Raw genomic sequence first — 27,708 nt, 5'->3', positions numbered from 1 at the left:
CACCTGATAAATCAAGGCAACCTACTAATTCTGAGCACTGATTATTTTTCTTTTCACCTGTTTTTATTTTTATGTGGGTTTATGTTTCAAGCATAAATGTGTAAAGTCACCCATTCCACCACCCCCCCCCCCCCAAACAAACAAACATCTATGAGCCTAGATGTTGGAAAACTTGAGTCCTCTTAGGCTGGCCTTCTGCAGTTCTGTGTCATTGGGTGTCGATTCCAGGGCCCCCAGTGACAGCCACTTGGTTTAGATGTAAACACAAAGTGATGTTTAAATTAAATAAATGCTCCTGTGTCCCCTCCGAGTGGCCCAGTCTGCCCAGGCTGGACTGTAAGCTGCCCGCCCCACTTCTTACACCCATCGCAGGCTCTCCTGGAGGGAGAAATGACAGGAAGACCCCCCTGCCTCCTCTTCTCTCCCCTGCAGGCACCTGAAGGAGATCTCAGAGCTGCAGAGCCAGCAGAAGCAAGAGATCGAGGCTCTGTACCACCGCCTGGGCAAGCCTCTGCCCCCAAACCTGGGGCTCTTCCACACGGCGCCCCCTGCCGGCCGCCGGAGAAAGACCAGCAAGAGCAAGTTGAAGGCAGGGAGGTTGTTGAACCCGCTGGTGCAGCAGCTCAAGGTCGTGGCCTCCAGCACAGGTGGGCCCTGTGCCCTCCTGGCCACACGTGGGCGTGGGCGTGGGCTGGGCAGGGAGCGGGGCAGATGGAAGGCAGGCACCTATACCTGGATGAGGGCTCCTTGACTCGCCTTTCATGGGAGCGGGGAAGCCGCTGTGGGCTATGAAAGGCCTGGGCCTCTGCCCCATGCTATGGCAAGAGGAAAGGACTGTGAGTGGGCCAGCCTGCTCAGAGCCCTCAGCCACCATGGGCTACAGTGTGCGAGGGAGGAGGCGGCTCAGGTCTCCAGAGCTGAGAGCCGCACTCCCCCACCTGTTCCCTGCAGGGTGCTGGCTGGGACAGGTCTGCTTCCTCCTGCCCTGATTCTCAGACATATGTCACCTGCTGAAAGTGGGGGTTGAGCAGCTGTTTGGGGAAGAGAGGAAGGGTGGTGAGGATCCCTGGCCCTTAACCATCATGCCCTGGTACTGAATGTGTACGCTGTCCCCGAGCCCCCGCACTCTGGGGTAGAGATCCAGGGTGCTGAAATGCACCTTTGCTCCAGGTAGGAAGCTGGCAGTGAGCTGGTCCCAAGCCATCATCCTTCTTGGTGTGGCACATAACCTGCAGGGCACACGTCCATGAAATGCAAGAATGACACGAATCCCATGCCAATGCCCGAAGCTAACAGAGACGGATTAGAGTGAGGAGGGAGTTTATAGGCCCACTTTGAGCCCAGGGGTGCATCTCCACACGTGCTGTGGTCCTCTCACTGCATTTGTGCAACACAAGCCTGGCACGGTGTTGGTGACTGGTGGACACTGGTCATTCTTTCATCTTCCCAACACCCACGTGGGCAACCCCGCCACACACCCATGGCCTACTCAGCTTCTTCAAGGTCACCCAGCAAAGAGCAGCGAGGACAGATGCACCTTGCACTGGCTCATCTGCCCTGCGGCACCTCATCGTGCCTGTCCCCCTTCTCCCCACCCAGGTCATTTGTCAGACTGCAGCAGAGCCCCTCCTGCCAAGGACCCTGCCAAAGCCGGGGTGGGGCCCGCGGCAGCGTCAGACCCCTGTGGGAAGGCAGTTCAGACCCAGCAGCCTTGCTCGGTGCGGGCCTCCCTGTCTGCAGACATCTGCTCCGGCTTAGCCAGTGACGGAGGCGGAGCGCGTGGCCCAGGTGATTCCCAGCTTGCCGTCTCTGAGCATGTGCTAGCCACGTAGGGCCCGTGCGGTGTAGAGGGGTATGCGCTGTGGCCAAGACTCCTGAAAGAAGTAATCATAGGTGTAGCCTGAATGAAAAGAGTGGATGGCCCCCCGTCAGTGAGTCCTGCTGCAAGCGGCTCAAGGGGAGGCGTGCTTGCTTAGAGCAACCTGGGGAAGGCACCGGGACAGAGTGGTCACACGCGGTTTCTGCTATGTGCTCTGTGCCGGGCCCCAGGTGCTGCCCTGCCCCCCCCCACTAAATACAGGTCCTTCTGTCAGGAGGGCCGTTGGGGGTCGAGGGCATAGCTCTCAAGCTGGGTGTTTGGCCTTGAGGAGGAATTGCCGTGGATGCAGCAGCCGTGATGAGGTGCTTCCCATGCCATCTCTGCCCAGAGACGTGGTGGTGACCGCTGCCGTGTCTGGTCCCCACCCTGCCCCGCCCCCTCTCCTGGGGTCCACTTCTCTTCCGCTCCAATGCTTCCTCCGTTCCATTATGTGGTCAGTGGCTGTGGTCCTCTGGGCTGGGCTAGGTGCAGCCGTGGATGCTAAGTGACGAGGCTGCTGTGGCTGGTGGTGTAGGAGGAAGCCCAGAGACTGTACTTGATTCCTGTCTCTTTGTTTTCTTCCCTCTATATTCATTTGCAGGCTGGACGGTTTACCACCCAACGTCTGAGAGAGTGACCTATAAGTCTAGTAGCAAACCTCGCACTCGATTCCTCAGTGGACCCGTGTCTGTGTCCATCTGTCTGTATTTGTTCTTTTGTATTTTACCACCTCCTGGCCCTTGGTTTCTCCCCCACCCCTCCCTGTCTTCATTCCCTTTCATACATTTTGTAGGGCGCCACCCCCACCCCACTGAGCTCACCTAATTCAATATTGAAAACAGCCCTGTCCACACCCACCCTCTGGGCCCAGAGAGCAGCAGTGCATGCTCTCGGCTCCTGTCTGGGCACCAACAGCATGTGCAGGGGCCTGCCCATCCCGACCTCGGTGCCCTACCCTGAGGCACCCCTGCCAGGCACTCTGCATTTCTCTTGTCACTCATTTTGTTTTTATTTTTTACATTGGACGTAATTTTATTTCTGTTGCAATTGTGGCAGATACACACGTCCACTGTCCCCAGTTCCACTAATAGCAAAAAGAAAGTCCTGGCCTTCTCTAGTCGCATGGTGTGTTTCTCACATGTCTGTACTTTGAAGACATGCATGTAGTGAGCCAAGACAGTGCTAGAAGGTCACTGGAGGGTGTGACATCTGTCCAAGGGCCGTATCACAGCACCCAGTACTGTCCACCCACCACCTGCTTCCTGCATGTGGAAATGTGGAGAGCGAGCTCCAGCTAGGATGCCCCAGCCCCTCTCTCCACTCTGCTCTGGGAGAGGTGATGCCCAGCCTCCCGCCGCGCTCCCCATCTGGGCCTGGCCCCTCCTGCTCTTCTCTCTAGCTCCTGCACTTGACTTGGTGCGTCTCCCTCTTATCTCATGGACCTCAGAGATGAAGTCAATTACGCAGTTCCTCAAAGCCTTGCGAAACCAAAACTCAGTTCCAGTTGTCCTCAGAGGCCCTGGAATGCCTCCTAGAACCCAGGATTCATGCCCACGAATGGCGTATCTGCTCAGGGCCATCCAAAATTGTTTTCATCCCTCATATCAATTGGCAAATGAATCAGAAGCTGTGGGGTTTTCAGGTTTTTGTTTTTTAACAGAAAAATTAAGCTTTTTACCAGTTGGATTGGACACGCTGGTTTGGGGCACGTGGCTTTTTGCTTGTACAATAAAGATACATTGTGCTTGTTGGGACCTGAGGCCTTCCACAGTAGACACCCATCCCCGTCAGAGGGTCCACGGTATCCTCCCCAGGCAGGGAGGACAGGTCGGAGGCCCAGGACGAGACAGAAACGCCCAGGGACTGCCCAGTGCAGGTGGCTGGCTTGCTCGGGTGTCACTGGGCTGCTGGTTAGTTGACAAGCTGGGTGGTGGGGTGTGCACGGCTATTGCCTGGGAAGCCACAGTGTGAGGGCACCTGGGTCTCCAGGCATCTAATGCTCACACAGGCGACTGTGTCCCTACAGGGAGGGCCGCTGACCAGACATGGGAAGCACATTAGAGTAGGTGGTAGTTTCCCCGGGGTCCTTGGGTAAAGCCCTGTGAGTGCGCACACCAGGCCTGCCTCTCAGGTCGTCACGTCTGCCCTTGTACCTCCCTGGATTTGCTTTCTCTAAAGGGTTTTCTTTTGCTTCATTGTTACTTACTGTTCCAGGATAAAAGAACAGTGTGAGGTACAGCAGGGACAAAGAGTTTCGGTATTGCTTTTGTCCCTGGCTAGGAGGACGGGATTTATGAGGCATAGTGTGGGGTGGACGGGGCCCTGGCCTGTGGGCTGTTGTTTGGCCGTGGCACGTGCGGGTCTGCTGGGCCTCATTTCCTCTGTGCTGTGGGTACGCTGCTGCTGCTGTTCTCAGCCGTGTTGTCTTCAGGCATGTCTTGGCTGAGCTCCTAGCCTCTTCAGGCCATGATGTGGCCCCACTCATTCTGAGGTTGCTGGTGAGGAGATGGCTTGGCCGTGGCTCTCTTGCTCACAGCCACAGGGACCATTGCTGCTCGCATGGCGCGCTGAGTCAGGATGCACACACTCTCCGTCTCGTCCTGACAGCCACCCCGCTGGCTTTCAGGGCTTTTCCTGGAGCTGTTGTCTGCTGGTTCCTGGGTGACCAGGGAGCATAGCTGTGAAAGACCGGAGGGGAGTTCAGAGCTGGTCGGGGAGGGCTGAGAGCTTGGCCACAAGGGAGGAGGGAACTGGAACTCAGGCTCTGAGAGCCACGGCTGCGGGGTGCGGGGCCGCTGGCCAGCCCAAGCTGAAGCAGGGCCGAGAGAGGTTTTCAGTTCCTTGTCCTGAAAGGAGCAAGAGACAAAGTTCTGGGAAAACAGAATCTGAAGAACAGGAAACCCCAGCTTCCCTGAAACTCAGAGAAGATGAGGGAAGTCGGGAAGGGTGGTGGCACTTGGGGTGGAACTGTAGGCAGCTTCAGGAGGTGGGGAGGTGACCCCATGTGGGACAGGCAGCCAGGTCCGCGACACAGATCCTGGGGACGTCACAGCACCTCCTCAGGGTGGGCAGGCCCCCAGGGAGGGCTGGACCCTGAGGCGGCTACCCATCCTATAGGGCCCCTCCTGTGCCAGTGAATGATTTGGGCAACTTGGGCTGTGGAAACAATGGTGTCTGCTGTCCTGTTGGTCAGAAGTTGTTCTCAGACCCGTTGACCCTCCCTGCCTCTGGCTTTTCTTCGTCTGACTAGGGGCAGTTGTCAGTATCCTTCAGGACCTTTCTGTGCACATGGAACCATTGTTTTTCTCACGTTGTTTTTGACAGCGGGCCTGGCGTCCATACTGCAGCAAATTTGTTTCTGGGACGCCTCCCCCCAGGCTCTGCCCTCACCTGGATTGTGGGAAAGGGCCCTGGAGCAGGGGAGGATACTCTTCCACACAGCCCCCCACCATGCCCAAGCCCACCCAGGCCAAACTGGTGAGTGGGTTGCATAGCAGGCTGTCCACAGGGCTGGCCCTGTACTTGGGGACCATGCAACCCAGGCAGTGCTGCTCAGAATGAAGTCACCCTAGGGCAGAGCCAAGATGCAGCTGCTTCACAGACAAATTGTGGCACTTTTTTCAGCTTGAGAACTTGGTGGCTCAATACATAGACCCCCGGAATGGTGCTCTGGTGTTATCCACCTATTTGTGCCAGAACCGAGCGCCTAATGCTGCAGTCGGTTTAAGGCCACCACTGGAGATATGCCTTTCGTCATGGGTGGGGGGCGGGGGAGCCCTGGCTGGTCTGGGGGAGCCCACCCTGAGGCTGCAGCCCCACAGCTCCTCCGGGCCTTTGTCAGTATTTGAACATGGTGATAAATGGCAAGTGTGGGGATGGCTGTAGGTTGGCCCATTTTTGAAGCAGTCTGTCTGCATCAGATGCCCTTGAATTTGAGGCATCCTCCTGGTAGCCAGCCAAAGGCCTGGGGGGGTATGGGAGGGTGGTGCCGAGCAGGAGCAGCCTCTGTTCTTGTGCTGGAGGGAATATGGGGGCGAGTGGTGTGGGGCCTCTCCTCACTGCAGGCCTGGGTGCTGCCTGAGCCCCTGGTCCGGCCTTGAGGGCAGGAGGCTGGTTGCTGTGGGGCACTGCTGTAGGTGCGCTACACAAGGACAGACGCTAGGTCATCCTGTGTGCTACCCTTTCAGTCTGGGAAGAACGGTGTTCTCAACACGGGGGGCCATCCCAGAGCCCCTTCCCTCACCCCAGTACCTGTCCCACGTGGAGTTTTGGAGCCGGGGACTTCCCAGAGCCTTGGCCAAAGACAGAGTCATACAGGGAAAGCCACTCTCCATAGGAACCCAGGGTCGGGGCTGGTTCGAAACCTCCTGCCCCTTGTGGGCCTCTCATGGGCCCTGTGTGGGTCCCCTATGGCTTTGTCTGGGTCCCGTGTAGGTCCTGTGTGGGCCCTTTGTGGGCCTCCTCTGGGTCACGGGTAGACCCCGTGTGGGCCCCGTGTGGGCCCTGGTACCTGCTGCTGCCTTTCTGTAGCTTGGTAGCTTTGTGGGCAGGAAGCAGGGATCGTATACACCAGCGGGTGGGGTGAGCAGGATGGCGTGGGGCTTGTCCGTCAGATGCTGACTGTGGTCAGCAGGCACCAGGCCAGGACACAAACATTGTGGAAAGGTTGGAGGAGGCAGGGCTGTGGCTTGAATGAGGGCTGGTCACCAGCCACATGGTAGCTGTCCAGCTGTGGTTCGGCACTCTGCTGGACGGCATGATCTCAGTGTGGAAGGCCCCACATCCAGTGGGTTTGTGTTGAAAGGTGAGCCCGGAGGGCCAGGAGCCATCTGCTCTGGTCAGTTCAGGTCTGTGTTGGGCAAGGGTGTGGCGGCCTCTGGGGGCCGGTGTGGCTCCCCAGCTCCAAGCATGGTGTTCTGGTGGCCGGTGGCCCCAGCACCAGCTTCCCAGCAAGGTCTGTCTGGGGCCCTGATTGCAGGCCCAGGCTCTCACGGGCAGCTCTGAGCAGGCAGCTGGCCATGGGTGGTCCTCCTGTGGGTGTTTTCCTTCCCATGAGGATGACGGGAATCGGCCCTGAACCCAGGCCTCTCACCTGGCAGGCCCAGAGCAGCTTTCTGCAAGAACCTGCTGCCATTAGGTGCAGGACCTGCAGTCACTGAGTCCATGCTGTCCGTCGCCTACAGGAGACTGCTGTGGTCTGAGAGGCTCCAGCCACAGAACCTGGCAGGGAAGGTGCACACGCCTGGCGCCCTGCACAGTCACTGTGCCTGGGGTCCTCCGCCCACACCAGGCCACCCCAAAGGGCCCCGTGCACCCAGTAGGTCCCCATCTGGAACGTCACCAGTCAGGGCCCTTCAGTGCCAACACCAAGTTGATGGGTCTGGACTGCCTGAGCGCTCAGCCTTTTTGTTTTCATTTGCACATTAGAGATCCCAGCAGAGCGTCACCTCCCTTTCCCCAAGAGCCTCAGCACACAGGCTGCACTAGAATTCTGAGTGCAGCACATGCAGCTCTTCTGCAGGAGCCTGGGCCGACCTTTGCCCCGTCCTCAAACACAGGAGGCAGCGGCCTATGTACTAGGGCTGGGGTGCTGGGGAGAGCGCTGGACACCCCAGGGGAGGGAGCAGCGTGGCTGTGGGGGCCGTGGCGGGAGCACAGCAGACCCTCTGTGATAGTGCAGCCTTGCTGGGTGACCTTGGGGCTCCTTGCCTGCTCCCTGGGAGCAGGGTGAGCCGGTGTGGCAGACCCTCCGGCCAGCTCATCTGCTGTCTAGTTGGGCACTGACTGTTAGGTAGGTCACACCAGACACTACAGTCACATGTCACCTGCTGGCACCGACAGTCTCTAGGGACTGCAGGGTCCGGCAGCCCTTGGTGGAGGTCCAATGACAAGGAGCGCTTGCTGTGCCCTGGTGGACCCCTGTCCACCAGATGAGGCTGAGTGGAACGGAGAAGCAGGTCAGCCCAGCCTCCCACATCCATAGATAGGACCCCTTGTATTTCCTCTGTGACACCCACCACTGGCCTGGTCAGGGCAGCTGTCCAAGATCCAGGATTGGCCTCAAACCTGCAAAACAATGTATCTTTTTGCACTTGGAAACCCCTCCATGGCCCTCTTGGCCAGACAGAGCCACCCCTGGCTGACATTAGAGGGGTTTCCTGCCTCAACCAGTGGGGCTCCCCAAAGCCCTACATTTGAAAGCCAAGTGGTATGCTTTACCTTTATTGTGCGATATTTTTGTTTGTTTGTTTGTTTTTTTTGTTTTTTTTTTAATATGCTTCTAGAGACACACATACTTCTATCTGAAGCTTGGGGCTTGGCCCTGCACCTCTGCCCCTCGGTGACACTCTTGTGAACTGCACACTGACTCGGGGACGCCCAGTGAGCCCAGGCGGCTGGTCCCTTCTCTCTGAACTGCTGGCCTGTGCTCCTCCTCGCACACTGATGTCTTTTGCTTAGACTGTGGTGGCTCGTCCCCGTGTGTGCTGTCCTGCCTAATCCTGTGGTCTTGTGTCGTTTCTTTTTCCCTTGCAGGGTCTGCCTTGAAGCGTCTCTGTCTAGGCAAAGAGCACAGCAGTCGTAATTATCGGGTTTCTTTACCCCTTGTCTGCTCTCCATTGCATGGGCTTTATTGTGGCTAGTGTGCATCAAGGTTTCTGTGGCCAGTCCTGGAGCCACGGGCCGCTGGGCAGGCAGCTGTAGCCTGCTCTGCGTCCACCCTCTGCGGGTGCTGCCTCGTCTCCACCTGGTGGGACAGCCCCCCCCCCCCCCCACAGGTGCCCCTTCGCGTCTCCATGGCTCCTAGACTTTGTGCATTCTCGCTAGTTTACATCTAACAGACTCTCCTTCTCCAGAACAAAACACATTACCATTTGTTAATTGGCTCCTTTTCCAAAACCATAGGAATGAGTGTTTCCTTGAAGTGCTAAAGATGAGTGCGCCCCCCCCCCCCCCCAGAGGAGAGATGCTGGGACAAAATGGGTATCAGTCCACCTGGGCCGCCCACTGCTCTCATCTCGCGCCTTGTTTGTTTGTTTTTTTTTTTCCTTTTTTCTTCTCTGGCTGAAATGTTCATGTAGCTAAGCTCTGCGTGTGTAGAATCTCATCACTAATGTTTAACTGTGTGTCTGTGCTTTTTTGTTGCTAGCCACTAAAGTAGACTACATTTTGCAACGGCTTGTTTGAAGAGATGGTCAATGGTTATTTTTTTTAATGCAGAACATTTAAAAATTGGCTTATTCAAAATTGCCAGCCAGGAATTATGTTGGAGGAGGGAGGGGACACAGTTTTTTAAAAAGTCAAATGTCCTGTTTTGGTCATTTAAAACAACCTTTCAGTGAAGTGGCGAGTGCGCTCGTCTTGGTCCTGATCTGAGTCTTGGCCGCAGGCCTCCTCAGCAGCTGGCCCTGCCAGCTCTGCCTGGGTGCAGTTTCTGTGTCTCTAGTTCCAAACCACCAAGCCCTTCAAATTCATAGGAATGCCCGTGATCTAGTCTATTGCCATCATTTTCCCTCCGCTGGAAGAACAGCAGGAGCTGCTGTGTGCTGAGCCCAAAGCACTGACCCCTCTGAGCCTTGTCTTGGAGCTGAGAGTGCAGGGGCCTGAAGAGGTTCCTCCAGGCTCCCCCTTGTCCAGGTTTGCTGCACTCACTCACTCTGGAGCCTGGTGGGCCCGAGCAGTGTGGGCACAGGGTGGATGCTGAGTGAGGCTGCCGGCCGCTGGGGTCCTGTTCTGGCACCTGGCTATAAGATAGCCATACAGCCCAGTCCCCTGTGTCTAAAACTGGCACATGGTCCCCTCAATGCAGACCATCTCCTGAAGCAAGGTGTTGTCCAGCCTAAGCGCGCCATTGTACGAATGACTGCAAACTGGCCATCGTACTGTCGGGCAGTGTCACCAACCCTGGCCTGTGTGTGCCTCCCCAGGGTCCTCCACCAGCAGCCTGGTCCCAGGCCCCGAGCCAGGTCCCCCGCCCGCCCTGCATGTCCAGGCTCAGGTGAACAACAGCAACAACAAGAAAGGCACTTTCACGGATGACCTTCACAAGCTGGTGGATGACTGGACCAGCAAGACAGTGGGGGCTGCTCAGCTGAAGCCATCGCTCAACCAGCTAAAGCAGACGCAGAAGCTGCATGACATGGAGGCTTCGGCTGGCTGGCCCCCGGGCCCTGGCGAGGTGCAGGCCGTAAGTGGGGCCTGGTGGGGTCAGGGACAGGGTGGGAGCGGGGCTGCAACCTCAGGCCTCAGCAGAGCAGCAGCATCCAGGGCCACCCCTTGTTGGGCTTTAGTTGAGGTCCGCCCGGACCACGTAGGGTGGAAGCCACGGGCTGCTGCCTTAGGTTTTGTCATGTGATGCGTTCCCGTGTCAGGGCTGTCAACTTCAAACCTACCTGAAGGAGTGTTCCCTCTTTTTCAATCTTTGGAGGAGTTGGTGCAAGATTGTTATTTCTTCCTGAAATGTTTGGCAAAGTTCACTGGTGAGACCATCTTGGCTGGGAGGTTTTTTTTTTTTTTTGGAGTGTGGGAAGTTTCCCTATGACCTTTTAGTTTGAAAAATTTCATACATACAGAGGAGTTGAAAATTCTGCAGTGAACTCTCATGGACCCGCTACCTGCATGTTGTGGTTGACATTTTGCTGTTTTTCTCACCCATCTGTCTATCCCTTGAGGGTAAGGTTTTCTTTATGGATTCAATTTCTTTTATAGTTTTAGTGGAACTCCTATTTCTTCTTTCTGTTCAATTGTCCTTTTCTAGCAATTGGTACATTTCTAAATTTATCTTAAGTTTTCAAGTTCATACTATCTTCTCTTTTCATGGTTTGCAGGATTTCAGTGATGTCTAGTTTTTCATTCCTGCTGTTGGTGATTTCTGCATGTGTGCACTCTCACTCTTCTTATACAGTGTCTTTAGGGGTTTATAAATTTTTTTAGCTCTTCAAGGAACTCATTTTGGTTTTGATGATATTCTTTATTGTATGTTTCATTAATTACTTTTATTACTTCCTTCTACCTTTGGGTTACTTTTTTTTTTTAATTTTTAATTGGGGAATTTTGGGGAGCAGTGTGTTTCTCCAGAGCCCATCAGCTCCAAGTCGTTGTCCTTCAATCTAGTTGTGGAGGGCGGAGCTCAACTCTTAAGTCTAGTCGCCGTTTTCAGTTTGTAGTTGCAGGGAGCACAGCCCGCCATCCCATTTGAACTGGCAACCTTGTTGAGAGTTCTAATTCTAACCAACTGAGTCATCCGGCCACCCCTCCGGCAGCTCAGTGGCAGCTCGTTGCCTTCAATCTGCCATATTTCCCCGAAAGTAAGACCGGTCTTATATTAATTTTTGCTCCAAAAGACACATTAGGGCTTATTTTCAGGGGATGTCTTATTTTTTCATGTACAAAAATCTACATTTATTCAAATACAGTTATGTCATCTTCTTCTGGAACATCATCATAATTCTCCAAACCCCGAATTCAGGCTTGAATTTCTTGCGACTCCATATCTTATAGAACCACTTGCCCCAATTGCTCATGTCCAGCAACAGAGCTCTCCTTAAATGAGCATGTCTTGTCCGTGTAGCCTGCTCGTAGTGCACTGGCAACACAGCTGTCAGTGATTTTATCCCATGAATTCTTCACCCAAGTCATGACCTCTTGCAGGCTAGGCTTCACAAAGTTTCCACGCTGACTTCTCTCCTTTCTATTTTCAATGTAGTCATTGATTTCCATGTGCAAACGGTCCTTGAATGGCTTGTTTATGGCACTATCGAGTCTGGAGATAGGCAGTCATTCCTGCCGGAATCATTATTTGATCTATTATTCTCTCTCCAAGGAAGTTCTTCATGTCTTTAGTGTGGTGAGTGCTGGCTGAATCCCAGACTAGCAGACCTCTTTGGCCACCTCACAAAAGAAGTGGCAGCATTAAATTGACCCACTTCCTTGTAATTGCTTGTGTGCACCAGGCTTTTTCAGTTTCAAGAACATAAATGGCCTGAAACACGTTCAACCTTTTCTTTCTTGCCCTTAGTGGTGATAAGAGGTGGGGCTTTCTTTCCATCCAGAAGAATTGTCAAAGTACAGGTAACACGTTCACTTTTGTAACCAGTGGAGGGAATGTAGATTGATGAAGCACCCCTCTGATCAATTGTCGTTTGAGATCCTTGGCCCATAAACACTGCAGTTTCATCCATAGCAATCATGTTGGAGAGTTGGTATTTACAAAAGTTGATGCCATCAACAAAGGACTTGAATGCAAGTGCACATTTAATAACTTCAGCCTCTTCCAGCTTGAACAGTGTTGTCGATCTTAGAGACAGTTCATATCGCTGAAGAAGCCATCCAGCCAGTGTTGTGATGCTTTGAATTCTTCCAGGGGTATTTCTAACTGTGATGCCATTGCAAGGGCAAATTCTTGAATATCAGCCCTGCGCACAACCAAAGCCTTTGCTCTCCTGTCAGCAATCCATTCACAGGTGATGTCTTCCAGCTCAGGAAATAATGGTTGCAGACCTGATCCACACTTGCGCTTCTTAGCATTTCCCTCGTCCACCTGTTGACTGAGGTTATCGTACTCTGCTGGCCATTTTCGGACCATTCGGAGATCCAACTTCTCCTCTTTGCAGAAAGCCTTAAGATTCTTGCTCCGGGAACCCTCCACAATTCCTTTCTTGTACTTGGTAGAATAGCTCTTTCTTTTTGCACTTGTCTGGAGGTGAAAATATTATTCCCTTTAAAGCTACCATTAAATCAAGTGTTAATTGAAGACTTACGAGACAGGTGTGGCAACAAAAATGATGACAGTTAAGAATGATGGTCCACACAAAAGGGATGAAAAATTGCAGGCACCAAAATTCAGAAAATGTTTCTGTATTTCACATGAGTGCAATAAGTACGTCCGTTACAGCACATGATGTACTGAATTATGAAGATTCATATTAGACTCAACCACGTCCGTTCATTATCAAGTGCGCACGTTATTTGTGTGTTGTGTCTGTACTCCGATTGGTCATCCGGCAATAAGTCTCGAGTTCATCTGTTTACATAGGTGTTTACCTCTCGTCCAAAGGCACCCGCTTGGGTATTTACAAATACTTAATTATAATTTGTATTATCATTTATTTTAAGTATTAATGTCAATACGTCCTTCGTGTGTTGCAATGGATATACTAAATGTGTCCATCTGGCTGACTATCTTAACTGGGGCTTATTTTTGGGGTAGGGCTTATATTACGAGCATCCTGAAAAATCATGCTAGGGCTTATTTTCCGGTTAGGTCTTATTTTTTGGGAAATAATGGTAGTTGTGGAGGGCGCAGCTTACTGGCCCATGTGGAAATCGAACCGGCAACCCTGTTGTTCAGAGCTCACGCTCTAACCAACTGAGCCATCTTTCCGCCCCGGGTTCCTTTTTTGTTCTAGAAAGTTTCTTGAGATGTGCAGTTCGTTGATTTCCAGCCTTTCTTCTTTCATAATGCAGGCTTCAGACTATAAAATTGCCTCTAGTGGTTCTAGTTGCATCCCAAAAGTTTTGTTATGTACATTTTCTTTGACCTTCAGTTCAAAATGTTTTGCAATTTCCACTATGATTCTAAGTAATGTAGTTATTAATTTCCTTGTGATCTTTTTATTACTGTTTTTTAGCCTAATTGCACTCTGATAAGAGAACAAATTTTGAGTGTTTTCAGTTTGTTAAAACTTACCGGCACTAGCTTTTTGATCGAAGTGGTCAATCTTGCTTCCCTGCTCTATACATGGCTGCTTGAGCCAGCTTCTTTCATTCCCTCTCACACCCACATTACCCATCTAAACCCACCCTGTTTCTCTTCCGACTGCAGCTATACCTTCATCAGTCTAACTCAGGTCCGTTCTCCATCATTCTGCAACAAAGTTGAGAATCCTTCACATGGTCCCAAGGCCATGCAGGGTCAGTGCCCGAACCCTGGGCAGGCTTGCGTCAGCTCTGCTGTCTGGGCCCCCACACCGGCTCTCTGCCTGTGCTGGGCCATGTCCTGTGTGTGTGTCCTGCTCATCCTGTTGCTCAGATGGCTAGGATTCCTACTAAGGTTTTTTTTTTTTTTTTTTTTTTTTTTGTGGTAAATCTATAGAACATAAAATTTACCATTTTAATCATTTTAAGTGTATAATTCAATAGCATTAAGTATATTCACAATGCTGTGCATCCATCACCACTATCCATATCTAGAACTTTTTCATTATTCCAGTCAAAAACTACTCATTAAGAAATGACTCCAGTTCCCTCTCTCTGGTACCTCTGGTTGTCCAGCCCGTTAACTTTTATTCTACTTTCTGTCTGTAGGAGTTTGACTATGTAGGTACCTCATATAAGTGGAATCATACAGTATTTGTCCTTTTCTGTCTGGATTATTCCACTTAACATAATGTTTTCAAGGTACATCCAAGTTGTAGCATGTTTTAGAACTTCATTCTTTTCTTTCCAATTTTTTTATTGTGCTAAAATACACATAATATAAAATTTGCCATCTTAACCATTTTTAAATGCCAGTTCAGAGGCATTAAGTACATTAATATTGTTCAACCATCACCACCATCCAGCTCCAGATTTTTTTTATCTTGCAAAACTGAAACTCTGTGCTCATTGAAAAGTTACTCCCTACCCACCTCCCCCCACCCCAGCCCCTGGCAACCACCATTCTACTTTCTGTCTCTATGAATTTGACTACTCTAGGTCCTCATATAAGGGGAATCATATAACATTTGTTTTTTTTATAACTGGCGTAGTTCATCTAGCATAATGTCCTCAAGGTTCATCTATGTGTCAGAATTTCCATCCTTTTAAAGGCTGAGTAATATTCCATATGTATATACCACATTTTGTTTATCCATTCATTCATCTATGAACACCTGGGTTTAGCTATTGTGAATAATGCTGCTACGAACCTGGGTGTACCGATGTCTTTTTGAGACCCTACTTTCAATTCTTTTGGGTGTATATACACAGCAGTGGAGTCGCTGGATCATGTGGTAATTCTATTTTTAATTGTTTGAGGAATTGCTAAACTGTTTTCCACATGGCTGCACCATTTTATATTCCCACCAACAGTACACAAAGGTTTCAGTTTCTCCTCCTTTGTGCCAATACTTTTTATTTTCTAATTTTTTTTAATAGTAGCCGTCCTAATGGGTATGAATTGTGGTATCTCATTGTAGCTTTGATTTGCATTTATATGATTAGCGATGTTAACATATTTTCATGTGTTTATTGACCATTTGTATATCTTCTTTATCTGCTTTTGAATAGCATTTTGTTGTTCAATTGTAGGAGTTCTTTATTATTAATCTCTTTGCAGATATTTTCTCCCATTTTGTGGATTGTCTTTTTACTCTGTGGATTGTGCCTTTTGATGCACAAAAGTTTTTAATTCTCATGAAGACCAGTTGTCTATTTTTTTCTTTTGTTGCCTGTCTTTGGTGTCATATCCAAGAAATCATTGCCAAATCCAGTATCATGACGCTTTTCCTGTATGTTTCCTCCTAAGAGTTTAATAATTTTAGCTCTTATTTTTAGCACTTTTATCCCCTTTGAATTAATTTTTGTATATGGTATTAGGTAAGGGTTCAGCTTTATTCCTTTGCGTGTGGATACCAGTTTTCCTAGTAGTACTTGTTGAAAAGACTGTCCTTTCCCCGTTGAATGGTCTTGTCACCCTTGTTGAAAATCAATTGAACATATGTACAAAGGTTTATTTCTGTAGTCTCTATTCTATTCCATTTGCCTATATGTGTGTCCTTTTGCCAATATCATACTGTTCTTATTTCTGTAAATTTGTGGTAAGTTTTAAAACCAGGAAGTGTTACAAACTTTGTTTTTCTTTTTCAAGATTGTTTTGGTTATTGGAGGTCGCTTGAAAATCCTAATGAAATTTAGGATGGGCTTTTTATTTCTTGAAAAAATGCCATTGAGACTTTAATAGTGATTGCATTGAATCTATAGATCACTTTGGGAGTATTGACATATTAAGAATACTAGGTCTTCCAATTCATGAACATGGGATGTCTTCTTAAATTTCTTTTAGCAATGTTTTATAGTTTTCAGTGTGTTCGTCTTTTAACTCCTTAAATTTATTCATAAGTGTTTTATTCTTTTTTTTTATAATATTGTAAATGCAATTGTTTTCTTAATTTTCTGTTCAGATTGTTCATCATTAATATATAGAAATGCAACTGACTTTTTGCCCTGCAACTTCATGAATTAACTTTAACAGGTGTTTTGTTTGTTTTGTTTTGGTGGATTTTTTTTTTAAGGATATCTATGTATAAGATGATGTCACCTCTGAACACAGATCATTTTACTTCTTCCTTTCCAATATGGTTGCCTATTATTATTATTGTTATTATTCTTTTGTCTAATTCCTCTGGCTGGAACTTCTAATACTATATTGAATAGAAGTGGCAACAGCAAGGATCCATGTCTTATTCCTGAGTTTAGAGGAAATGCTTTCAGTCTTTCACCATTGAGTATGATGTTAGTTATGGAGGTGTATATATATATATATATATATATATATATATATATATGGCCTTCATCATATTGAGAGAATCCCAGATTTGGCCAGACAGAGATGTACACCTTGTGTCAGTCCTTCAGGTGTCCCCCAGACAGGTTAGGAGAGACATACAAAATAATTTGTGAATAAGATCATCTCTGCTCCCTCCAGAACATGGTACCGCACTGGGAATGCAGGCGGCCTTCTTTAAGACAGCTGTAAAGCCAGGGAGTGGGTGGCCCAAGGCCAGTAAAAATACCACAATGCTTTCCTGCTTTTTAAAATTTGCTTTTTTCTTTATTTGCCTTTACTTCTACTTGGTTGTTATAAATCGTTAGCTGTTTTCTGGAGTTCTGATAAATAAAGTTAGTTCTGACAATTTCTGGTTGTTTTTTTCAATGGTTTTGTGGCAGAATGGAAGTTGGGAACTGCCTACTCCATTTTGCTGATATCACTCTTAAGGAGTTTCTCTGTGTTTATGTATATTTATCAGTTATCGAAAGAGGAATTTAAAAATTTTCCATTATGGTTGTGGGTTTGTGTATTTCTTATTGTAGATCTGTTGATTTTAGCTTTATATATTTTGAAGCTATGTTATGAGGTATATTCAAATTTAGGTTTACCACATCTGACTTGTAAGTTGAACTTTTTAACATTGTGAAGTGTCTCTATTGCCTTTGTGATCTTTGCCTTTAAATCTACTTTGTCTGAAATTGCTATAAGTATGTTAGCTTGTGTTGGGTTATTATTTACATGGTGTATGGTTTACATGGTGTTGGGTTGTTATTTACATGGCATATGGTTTCCCATTCTTTATTTTGTCTTTCTATATCCTTGTTTTATTTATTTTTAAACAGTCAGCTGCTTTGTTCTGAAGACTTGTTATACTATAAATTTCACACATTTGTTAATTTTTCAATTAAATAAGACTTTCAGTATTATTTTATATTAATTTCAGGTGTACAGCATAGTGGTGAGACATTTATATAATTTAAGAAGTGATCCCCCTGACCAGTCTAGTACCCACCTGGCACTATACATAGTTATCACCATATTACTGACTACATCCCCATGACTAATTTGTAACCACCAATTTGTACATCTTAATCCCTTCAGCCTTTTCACCCTGCCCCCCCACACCCTCTCCCATCTATCCTGATAAATCTGGTACCCATCTGACACCACACACAGTTATTACAATATCATTGACTATTTTCCTTATGCTGTACCCTACATCCCCATGACTACTGTGTACCAACCAATTTGTACTTCCTAATCCCTTCACCCTTTTCACTCATTACCCCCAATCCCTCTCCAATCTGGCAACCATCAAAATGTTCTCTGTATCTATGAGTTTATTTCTGTTAGATTCCACAGATAAGCGAAATCACATTCCATCTCTCTTGCTCTGTCTGATATACCCCACTCAGCACAATAACCTCCAAGTCGATCCATGCTGCCCCCGATAGCAAGAACCCATTCCCTTCCATGGCTGAGCCATATTCCATTGTGTATATGTACCACCTCCTCTCTATCCATTCATCCATCGACAGAAACCCAGGGTACTTCTTGGCCACTGTAAACAATGCTGCAATGAACATGTGGATGCACACGTCCCCTTGAAGTAGTGTTCTGGGTTTCTTCAGATAAATACCCAGAAGTGGGATTACTGGGTCCTTCTTTGCTTTGTATTATTGCCTTTGTTTTGAAGTCTGTTTTTTTCTGGTATAAGTATTGCTACTTCAGCTTTTAAAATTTTGTTACCATTTTCCATTCCTTTTAGTCCGTGTATGTCTTTTGATCTGAAGTGTCTCTTGTGGGCAGCATATGTAAGGGTCTTGTTTTTTTATCCATTCAGCCACCTATCTTTTGATTGAAGCATTTAATGCATTTACATTTACATTTAAAGTAATTGTTGATAGATATGTAGTGATTGCCATTTTATTATTCATATATTTTTTTTCATCTTAAGTTCCTCTAACATTTTTTTTAAAAAATTATTTTATTGGGGGATATTGGAGAACAGGGTATTTTTCCAGGGCCCATCAGCTTCAAGTTGTCCTTCAATCTAGTGGAGGGCGCAGCTCAGCTCCAAGTCCAGTTGCCATTTTCAATCTTAGTTACAGGGGGTGCAGCCCACCATCCCATGCAGGAATTGAACCAGCAATCTTGTTGTTAAGAGCTCGCGCTCTAACCAACTGAGCCATCCGGCCGTCCCCTCTAACATTTCTTGTAATACTGGTTTGGTGGTGATGGACTCCTTTAGCTTTTCCTGTCTGGGAGTCTCTTTATCATCTCCATCAATTTTAAAAGATAGCCTTGCTAGATAGAGTAATCTTGGTTGCAGGTCCTTGGTTTTTATCACTTTGAATATTTCGTGCCAATCCCTTCTGGCCTGAAAAATTTCTCTTGAGAAATCAGCTGAGAGTCTTATGGGAGCTCCATTGTATGTAACTAGTTGTCTTTCTCTTGCTTCTTTTAGTATTCACTCTTTGTCTTTAATCTTTGCCATTTTAATTATAATGTGTCTTTGTGTGGACCTGTTTGGGTTCATCTTGTTTGGGACTCCGTGCTTATTGGGCTTGTATTATATATCTATTTCCTTTGCTAGGTTAAGAAAGTTTTCAGTCATTATTTCTTCAAATGGGTTCTCAATCCCTTGCTTTCTCTCTTCTCCTTCTGGTACCCCTATGATGCAAATGTTGTTAGGCTTGATGTTGTCCCAGAGGTCTCTTGAACTATCCTCATTTTTTTTGGATTCTTTTTTCTTTTTGCTGTTCTGATTGGGTGTTTTGTGCTACCCAATCTTCCAAATCCCTGATTTGATCCTCTGCTTCCTCTAGTCTGCTGGTGATTCCTTCTAGTGTAATCTTCACTTCTGACTGGCTCTTTATTATGGTTTCTCTGTCCTTTTTTATGCTTGCTATGTATTTGTTGAAGTTCCCATTAAGTTCCTTGAGAATCCTTATAACTAGTGTTTTGAACTCTGTATCTGGTAGGTTGCTTGCCTCCATTTCTTTTAGCTCTCTTTCTGGAGTTTTCTCCTGTTCTTTCATTTGGGATGTACTTCTTTGTTTCCTCATTTTGGCTGCCTCTCTGTGTTTGTTTCTATGTATCAGGTAGATCTGCTACATCTCCCAGTTTTGGCCAGGTGGACTTATGTAGTAGGTGCCCTATGGAGCCCAGTAGCACAGTCTCCCTGGTCATGTGTACCAGGTACTCCAGGATTTTCTCTTGTGTGGGTTGTGTGCACCCTCCTATTATACCCGCCTTGATTGCTATTGGCATGTCAGTGGGTGGTATTGCCCCTCAGGCTGACTGGCTGTGGGGTTTGGCCATGTCCACAGCTTATGAGCTGCTATGTGGGGGGCTTACCCCACGGAGCCAGATTCACCCCAGTGGGCTCTGGATCTGTTGAGACCATCCTTCGGGTGTGCTACTTGTGGAGCCAATGGGCGGTGCCCTGCTGTGATCTGAAGCCAACCTCCAGGTATGTTGGTTCTGGGCCTTCTTTGGAGGGGCTCTGGTGCAGGCCCTGGTCAGCCACTGCCTGGTAGGAGCTACAAAGAGACCTGTGGTTGGTTGATCACTGTGTTTGACCTGGCAGTGCATGGGAGAGACCAGGCTGCGAACCCAGAATGGCTGCCACCAGTACCAGGCCTGGGGTAGCTCTGCAAAAAGCCCTGGGCACCCAGAGGCCTGCTGCCACCTACCCACTCCCATAAAGCTCAGCTGATGATAGTCTCTTGTGGCATGTGAGTTGCTTGAAGCAGGATTTCAGAGAGTCACCAGGGTGGGACGAGTGGTGTTCACCAGATTAATGCAGATTTTGGTTTGGTGCCAGTGCTGAGCTTGGAGCTACTCAACAAAAGTCTCAGAGCACACCGAGGCCATCTGCTGCCACCTGGGGCCTGTGGACCCCCAAGAGTTGTCCAAGAAAGAGTTCAATGCGGATGGGGTGGTTGCTTGCTGAGAAAGTGTCTTTGGCATTGCGTGAGTAGGGTGTGGTGGGGTCCCAGGGAGTCACCAGGGAGAGCGAGCAGAGTTCACCAGGACAGTGCAGATTCAGACTTGGCTGTATGGGCAAGGCCTCAACACAGGAATGATGGTGCCCGCCTGCTGGCTGCATGGAAGGACTCTACACAGGGAAAATGATGACTGTCCCTCCTGTCCTCGCCTTGAAGCCTCACAATTCAATCTTTCCTTGTATATCTCTGACACCTCACAAGTCACTGTACCTCCATTGGAGCCCAGGGTGAGTGCCTACAAATGACTGAATCTGTGCGTGGGCCCTTCAAGAGGACATCTGGGTTTCCCACAACCTTTTGTCTCACCCGGATGGTTGAAATCCCCACTGTTTTTCACAGCCAGATGTGGGGGCTCCTCTTCCCAGCACCAGTAATCTGGGCTGGGGAAACCAGTGTGGGTCTGGGTCCCTTGCTCCTCCAGTGGGGAATCTTCGCAGCTGAGATATCCCTCCAGATTCTTAGCTGCCACACGGAGGTGTGGGGCAAGCCCATTCTGCATCTCCGCCCCTCCTATCAGTCTCGATATGGCTTGTTCTTTATATCCTTAGTTATAGGGGTTCTGTTCAACTAGACTGCATGTAGTTCTCTATCATGGTTGACTTTAAATTAGTCCAGTGATCAGAGTTCACACCATATCTCTTGCATCAACAAATCAATGTGCCATCTACTAGTATTTCCAGGTTTGCTTTCTGTAGTCTCTTAGCTGTCTGCTCTGCATAGTGCATTTTGTACTAAAAGGCCAAATTCTCTAAGGCAGATCCATAACAGGCCTGTAAGGCATCCATTAACCTCTTATCAACCAGCCTTCTGCAGAAACCTTAGTTGGTGATTGCTGTAGTAAAGCTTTTCATTTTCTTAATGATGGAAGTGAAATGGCAGAAGTTTTAATTTTGTTAAGGTCCAGTTTATCAAATTTTTTCTGTTCAGTAATTTTTTAATTCTAACTAAGGAATCTGCTTAATCCAAGACCAGGAAGATATTCTTCTATGTTTTTTCTAGAGGTTTCATTGTCTTAACTGTTGTAGTCAGGCCTGTAAGCCACCTCAAATTAACTTTTGTGTATAGTTTGACGTAGGGGGTCACATTTTTTCCTGTATGCATATCTGGTTGTTCCAGGACCTTCCTTTCCATAGACATTCATCACATGGCTATATATGTTTAGATCCATTTCTGAACTCACTGTTTTGTTCCATCAAGCCATTCTTTTATCCTTATGACAATACTAGACCCTCTTAATCACTGTAGCTTTATAGTAAGTTTAATGTCTGATAGTGTAAGACTTGTGGCATTGATCTTCCTCAAGAATTTAAAAATTTTTTTCTAGGTCCTTAAATTTCCATATACATTTTTGAAACAGCCTGTTAATTTCTACAAAATAACCTGCTGGGATTTTATTGGGTCTTTTGATCAACAGTGTGAGATTTGACATATTAGTAGTGTTGAGTGTTCCTATGAACATGATGTTTCTGTTCATATCCTTTTTATTTTCTCTCAGTAAAATTTTGTAGTTTTCAGTGTAAAGGTGTTACACGTATTTCATTAAATGTTTCCCTAGGTAGTGGATGTTTTGGAATGCAGTTGTAAATTGTATTGTTCTAAAATTTCATTCTCCAGTTGTGTGTTAGTATATAGAAATGTGGTTGAGTTCTGTACCTTGTATCCTGCAATCTTGCTAAGTTTGCTTGTTAGTTTTAGAAATTGGTTTGTTCATTCTTTTGGGCTTTCTCCATACACAATCTTGTCATCTGTAAATAAAGATGGTTTTACTTTTTGTTCCCAGTCTGTGCCTCTGTTTCTTTCCTTGCCTGGGCTGGGACTTCCCATGCATGTTGACTAGGAGCAGGGGTACTGTGGGAAAGTGTATTTGGCATTTCTCATCTGTACAGGATTAGCTTAGGGTTCGGCAGAGCCTCTTCCAGGATGGAGGAGGCGCCTCTGGCCTCGGCTGCTGTGCTTTCCTTGGACTGTGGCATTCCTCAGACGCACTCCCTGCATCTGAGAAGAGCACCATGTGGGGTTCTCCCTGGGCAAATAGCTGGAGTGAGGTGCAGCGATTTCCCCTGGGACAGCAGCGTTGCACTTCTGGGCAAACCCCACTAGGTGGCGATGTTTTATCTGTTTTTAGTTGCTGGATTAGCTATGCCAAGATTTTGTCTAGGGAGTCTGAATGAAGTTTGTCGGTCTCCTTTCTTGTTGCATTCTCAGGTTTCTGCGTCACGGACATGCTAGCCTCACCAACTGTCACTGCTCACTGTGCCACCCTCTTCTCTGGGGTGTGGAGAGCAGAGGAGCTGTCCCCCCAGGCTCTAGGCACATGCCCCTCACAACTCCTGGCTGCCCTGGGCCTCCTGTAATGGCACTGACCAGTCAAGCAGGAGGCTTTTGGGTTGGGGTGTGTGGTCTGTTTGCCCCCTCAGGGTTCAGGCCCCACAGGGCCTGCTCTGGCCTGTGGACAGCAGAGGCATGTGATGCAGAGGTGGCCAGGCTGCAGATTTGGAGAACAAGGAAAGGTGGCCTCTGCCTCCTGGCCCTGTGCTGTTAACTCTGGTGTTAGCTGTTAGAAGGCACCCCAGGGCAGGTCCTGGAACACTGTCTCCTGAGGATGGAGAAACTTCGGGAACCCCTGGGGCCACTGGGGGAGGCCAGGTGATTGCAGCTACATGTGTCCTCCTCTTCTTGTCTTGTAGATGAGCGCACCTCGAGCAGCAGTGGGGACACCATGTCTGGCCCTGGCGCCTGGCCCTCTACCCACCACGGTCATTCCTGGAACTGCCCTGACCCTGCCTGTGCCCATGCCAGGTACTGCCCTCTCTGGCCTCTCAGTCTCGCCCTGTGCACTGCCTCTGGGCCAGTACAGAAGCCTGCTCCCAGTTCCAGTTGCCTGGGGTCCATGGGCAGCCCAGGCTGGCAGCCAGAGCCCTGCCTGGGGGCCAGACTTGGGCACAGGAGGCGGTCCCATGCTCCCCATGTTCTTACCACCGCCTGCGGTCTGCACGCCTGGTCCCAGGCTGCGGATCATGTAGCTCTAACCACTTGCCAGATGGAATGCACTGAATTGAACAGCCTGGAGGAGCCTGGTTATGGCTTGGCGTCTGAGTTTTGCCCTGCCTTCCCGAGGGTGCCCAGCGAAGGGGTCAGTGTGAGGAACCTTGCTCCCTTGTTGCTGCAGACCCCATTTCCCCTTAGGTTCCATTGGTCTACACTCATAGACTTTATACCCACTTGCTGTACTTGAATCGATGGTTAGAACATTGTAATCACCCTGCAGAATTACAGTGCCTTGAATTTCAGCTTTTCCGTTCCCCAATGGAAAGAGATGTTTAAAAAATCATATATTGGAAAAGGTGTATTTCATTTACAATTGGATTGTGCATTGATAACTTTATTTCCCATTAAGTTGCAGAGATATAAATGGTTTACAAACCTGAAGCTAAAGTCTAATCTTTAGTTTTCTGTTGTAAATGGCTTTTTGAAAAAACAAATTGAACTAGTGACACTAAATATTGAAGAATTGCCAATGGAGGGGGGCTCTGACTCCTGCTCATAACAGGAGGTCTCTCTGGGCTCAGGGTCACTGGTAGCAGACAGATGGACACATACCCTCAACTGCAGCTCTGAGGCGCTGCCAGCAGCCGCCCGTGATGTATAGTTCCTGGGGCTGTGCATTGCTAGTGGCAGTCGGTCTCTTAGGAACAGAGTAGTAGCTATGTTGGGCTGTGTGGAAACTGCTGGAAAGTACTAGGTAAGCAGACACACCCTCAGGCCCCAAAGCCAGGCAGGCTGCTGTAAGGTGGGGAAGGTCAGGGTATGTGTCACAGCAGGCCGCCACCCTGCAGTGACAGCGTGGCCCCTTTGTCTCTGGGGTCCAGCCTACCCTCCTGCTGGCCCTCCTTCCTTTTCCATCATCTTTACTGAGGACTGTGGCCTCCTGGGCCTTGACTTGCCACGCGTTCACAGGCCAGTCTGCCTACCTCTGGGCCCCAAACTGCTCACCAAACACCAAGGTCACCCTGCCAGGGGCAGGGTGTTCCTCCCCTGGGGCATCAGTGGGACTTATCCCAGATAGGACCAGACAGCCCCAGTGGGAGTTGCAGGCCCTGCTCGTCACTGCAGGATGTGGCCTGGGTCCCTCTGCGCAGTCCCACTCCCCAAAGGGAGGCAGCTGGTTGGGCTGCCCAGCTGTGAATGGTAACGTCCTGCTGTACTTTGGGACCTCAGTAGAATTGGCTAACTTATTTTGGTTTAAATTGATTATTCCATCAATTAAGTTAGAATTACATTTTTAGGCAGTTACGCAGAATCTTCTGCCAGGGCACGATGCTGTAGTAAGAGATTCTGTTCTGTGAGGTGTCCCATGGTCCTTTGTTGCGTCTGGTTCCTGAGGGTGGTGGAAGCTGCCCTCTCCTACTCCCCTCCCGGCACCAACTTGAGGTGTGGAGTTCTGGCCTTGTACAGGAAAGGTCAGTGGCATGGAATCCCCAAGAGATTGTATATATGAAGCAGAAAAATAAACATTTTTGCTTGAAAACAGTGTGGAACAACATCTTTTTCTTATTCTCTGTCCATGTAAAAGCCGAACCAGCCAGCCTCAGGGGGCACAGGAGAGGGTAGCGGGTGGGTGGGCAGGCAGCGGGGGCCATCTCCCCGGCGGGAGCCAGGTGTGGTGGATGCTGTGCCACTGGGCTCGGGCTGAAAGTGAGGTGTCAGGCGGGACCCCGTCTTGTGCACAGAGTGCCTGCTGGGTGTGGCCTGGGCCCAGAGGTCAGCCGGCCTCTGCCAGCTCCGGGCCTGGCTTGGCCTGTTCACTCTGCTTTCAACCACTCACCCTGAACTGCATTTAGACGTGGGGTAGGCTCTGCCGCACAGACAGAGGGAGTCCCATGGTCAATTAAACAGTGTCCCTCACCCCTGTCTACGTTGGCTGTCTTCCAGAAAGCTGGGTTTGGTGACTCTGGATGAGGCATCAGGAGGCGTCAGGTTCTAGGTCTTGTGAGAGGAGGGTGTGGAGCTGGAGCTACCCGAGGGTCATGCAAGGGACTCTGCTGTCCTGTAGGCGCAGGGTCGTGGCGCAGGTGGGGGTTTGGGGAGGGTTCTCCCCCACCCCTCATGGGGTTCATCATTTGTTCCTTGATGGCCTCACGCTCAGTGGTCTGTGCTCCTGCATGCACTCACGCTGGGGGGCACAGCACCTCCTGCTCTGCCCAGCTGGGGTGGTTGCCTTGGTCTGCTGGTCCCACACTCCCACTGAGATGTGGTCTGGCTTTGTGCATCTGCTCGTGGAAGGATGGGGACCCCCTGCTGTATTTGGTGCCTCATTTCAGTGCTGGCATTGGGCAGAGGCCAGGGCATCTGGGTTTGCTGTGCTCACGAGCCAGAGGCAGCTTGCCCCCCTGTTGCCTCCCAGCCTGTCTGATTTGGGCAGTGTGGAAAGGGGCCGGATGGCGGAGGTGGCCTGGGTCCCTCTGCACAGTGCGCCAGGTTACAGTCGAGTCCCCCGGTCCCCTGAAGAATGTGACTGCTTTGGCGTCACTTCTCCACCTTCCAGAGCCTGGTGCAACTCTGTAGGCCCTGTAATGAGCTGTGGTGGTTTTGTCTTCTAGATTCTGAGAGTGAGAAGCCCGACTGAGCCCAGGCAGGCTGACCTGACCCAGACGCCAGGCCTTGTGTCGTCACGCAGAGAAGCGAGTCCGCGCCTCGTGTCAGTTCACTGTTTTGTAAACACTTTCTAAGCATTTTTTATTCACAATTGGAAACACAAATGTAATGCAAGAATAAAAAATATTTTGGGGGAAAAAGGACTTTGGTTTTCAAACTCTCCTTTCTGGTGGTCCCTAGATAGGCAGGTGGCCTGATACAGCAGTGAGCAGGTGAGGGGTGCTGGAGAAACTTGGGACCTTGCAGTGGACCCTGTGAGGTGCCCACAGCTGAGTGGGTCCTGGGTGTGGCGGTGAACATTTGCAGTTTACAGGGCACTTTACAGGGCACCTGAGAGGTCGGGGTCCTCGAATCAGGTGGCAGTGGGCTAGATCAGACAGGTGACGCGTGGTCCCACCTCTTGGACAAGCAATCGAGGTTAGGATGGCAGGTGGCCTTGTCCGTTTTCAGGCGTTTCCCCTTCAGGCCCAGGACAATGTCCATTTTGTGCAGTGCCCATCTCCGGTGAGGGCAGTGCCCATCCCTGGCCTACATAGATAGGGACGTTTGCACACAGCTCCGTTTTGCCAACCCGCTAGCTACCCTGCTCCATGTCACTTGGAGGCATGTCACTGCCCCCCCCCCCCCCCAGGCGCACAGGGGCATCCACAGTGGCCTGAAACGTCCCTCCAGAAATGTGGGTGGTGGCATCGCCGCCTGGCTCACAGGGTCGGGCTTACGCTGGGACCTGGGGACTGGGCTAGAACTCAGGGCTCACCTGCATGTGGTGGGGAAATGCATCTTTGTTTTCATTGATTTCCCATGGAACTGAGTGCTTCTGGGGTGAAATGTGGGATGGGGATTGCAAGCCCTGGGGCGTGTCGCCGTGGGAGCCCACAGATGCTGCGTATGATACTCAGCTGTCATGGCTTCAGACATTTATCTTCATCACAATGAGATGTCAGCTCCTGAGACTCAACTCCTGTCCACCTGACTGGTGAAAGCAGAGCAGCGCAGGTTTCCTCCTCCCACAGCTTCTCTGGGAGCTTATGGGTGCAGCAGGAGGGCTTGCGGCCCTGGCATCCACCTGAGGTGGGCAGGCGTGGTGTCAGTGTGGGTGGGGGTGGGCGCAGCATGGGGACCTGCACAGGGCTGCCCCCCCCCCGTTCTCGCCAGCGGACACCCCGCCAGCCTCCCGCCCTGCTCTGCTCTGAAAGCAGAGGAGCAGGTGTGCCGCCAGACTTGACGCTGTCCTGTGTTTTCACTCTTCGGTTTGTCACTGTCTGTGGCTCCTGCTACTGCATATCTGATGACGGTGGTAATGCAGTTACCTTTTTGGACAGCACACTTATTTAAATCATTCCTTTTAAGCAAGTAATAGTACAGGTGCTAATGGTAAAAATGGGTCTTAAGATAGTGGTGAAATAGTAGGAATAGTACATGAACTAATGGTAAAAATTGTGAAGGCAGAGACATCTGTTTACACCAGGGGTGTCCAAACTTTTTTCAACGTTTTTCACCAAGGGCCATATGCGGTAAAATACACAAACAGCCGGGCCACTCATTCGAGGTGAAATACATATAGCCTCACCTGGTTTATTTAAGTAAACTAAATATATTTTTGGAATTTGCTGTGGGCGCAGTTGGCCCGTGGGCAGCAGTTTGGACACCCCTGG

General features: G+C 49.3%; 1 protein-coding gene across 13 annotated transcripts in view; it reads left to right on the top strand.

Annotated features, from left to right (window-relative positions):
* WNK2 (WNK lysine deficient protein kinase 2) overlaps positions 1-26,196 on the top strand; it is a 110,346-nt gene extending 84,150 nt beyond the window's left edge. For 4 of the 13 annotated variants that reach the window (XM_074330188.2, XM_074330183.2, XM_074330179.2 and 1 more), the window contains 6 exons: positions 433-647; positions 1,600-1,788; positions 2,460-2,558; positions 8,393-8,437; positions 9,784-10,043; positions 23,086-24,926. In XM_074330188.2, coding sequence (XP_074186289.2) covers positions 433-647; positions 1,600-1,788; positions 2,460-2,558; positions 8,393-8,437; positions 9,784-10,043; positions 23,086-23,421 — 1,144 coding nt within the window. In that variant the 3' untranslated portion in view covers positions 23,422-24,926. Of the gene's footprint in view, positions 1-432; positions 648-1,599; positions 1,789-2,459; positions 2,559-8,392; positions 8,438-9,783; positions 10,044-23,085; positions 24,927-25,998 lie in introns of those variants that run through there. The other 9 variants (XM_074330184.2, XM_074330185.2, XM_074330182.2 and 6 more) reach the window with 9 other exon arrangements.
* Positions 26,197-27,708: the final 1,512 nt, after the last annotated feature.

This window comes from Rhinolophus sinicus, chromosome 16 (genome assembly GCF_057876585.1).
Source record: "Rhinolophus sinicus isolate RSI-liver-muscle chromosome 16, RSI-T2T, whole genome shotgun sequence".
Taxonomy (NCBI): Eukaryota; Metazoa; Chordata; class Mammalia; order Chiroptera; family Rhinolophidae; genus Rhinolophus; species Rhinolophus sinicus.
The sequence above is the reverse complement of the archived record's forward strand: the minus strand, read 5'-3'. Positions and strand labels throughout refer to the sequence as shown.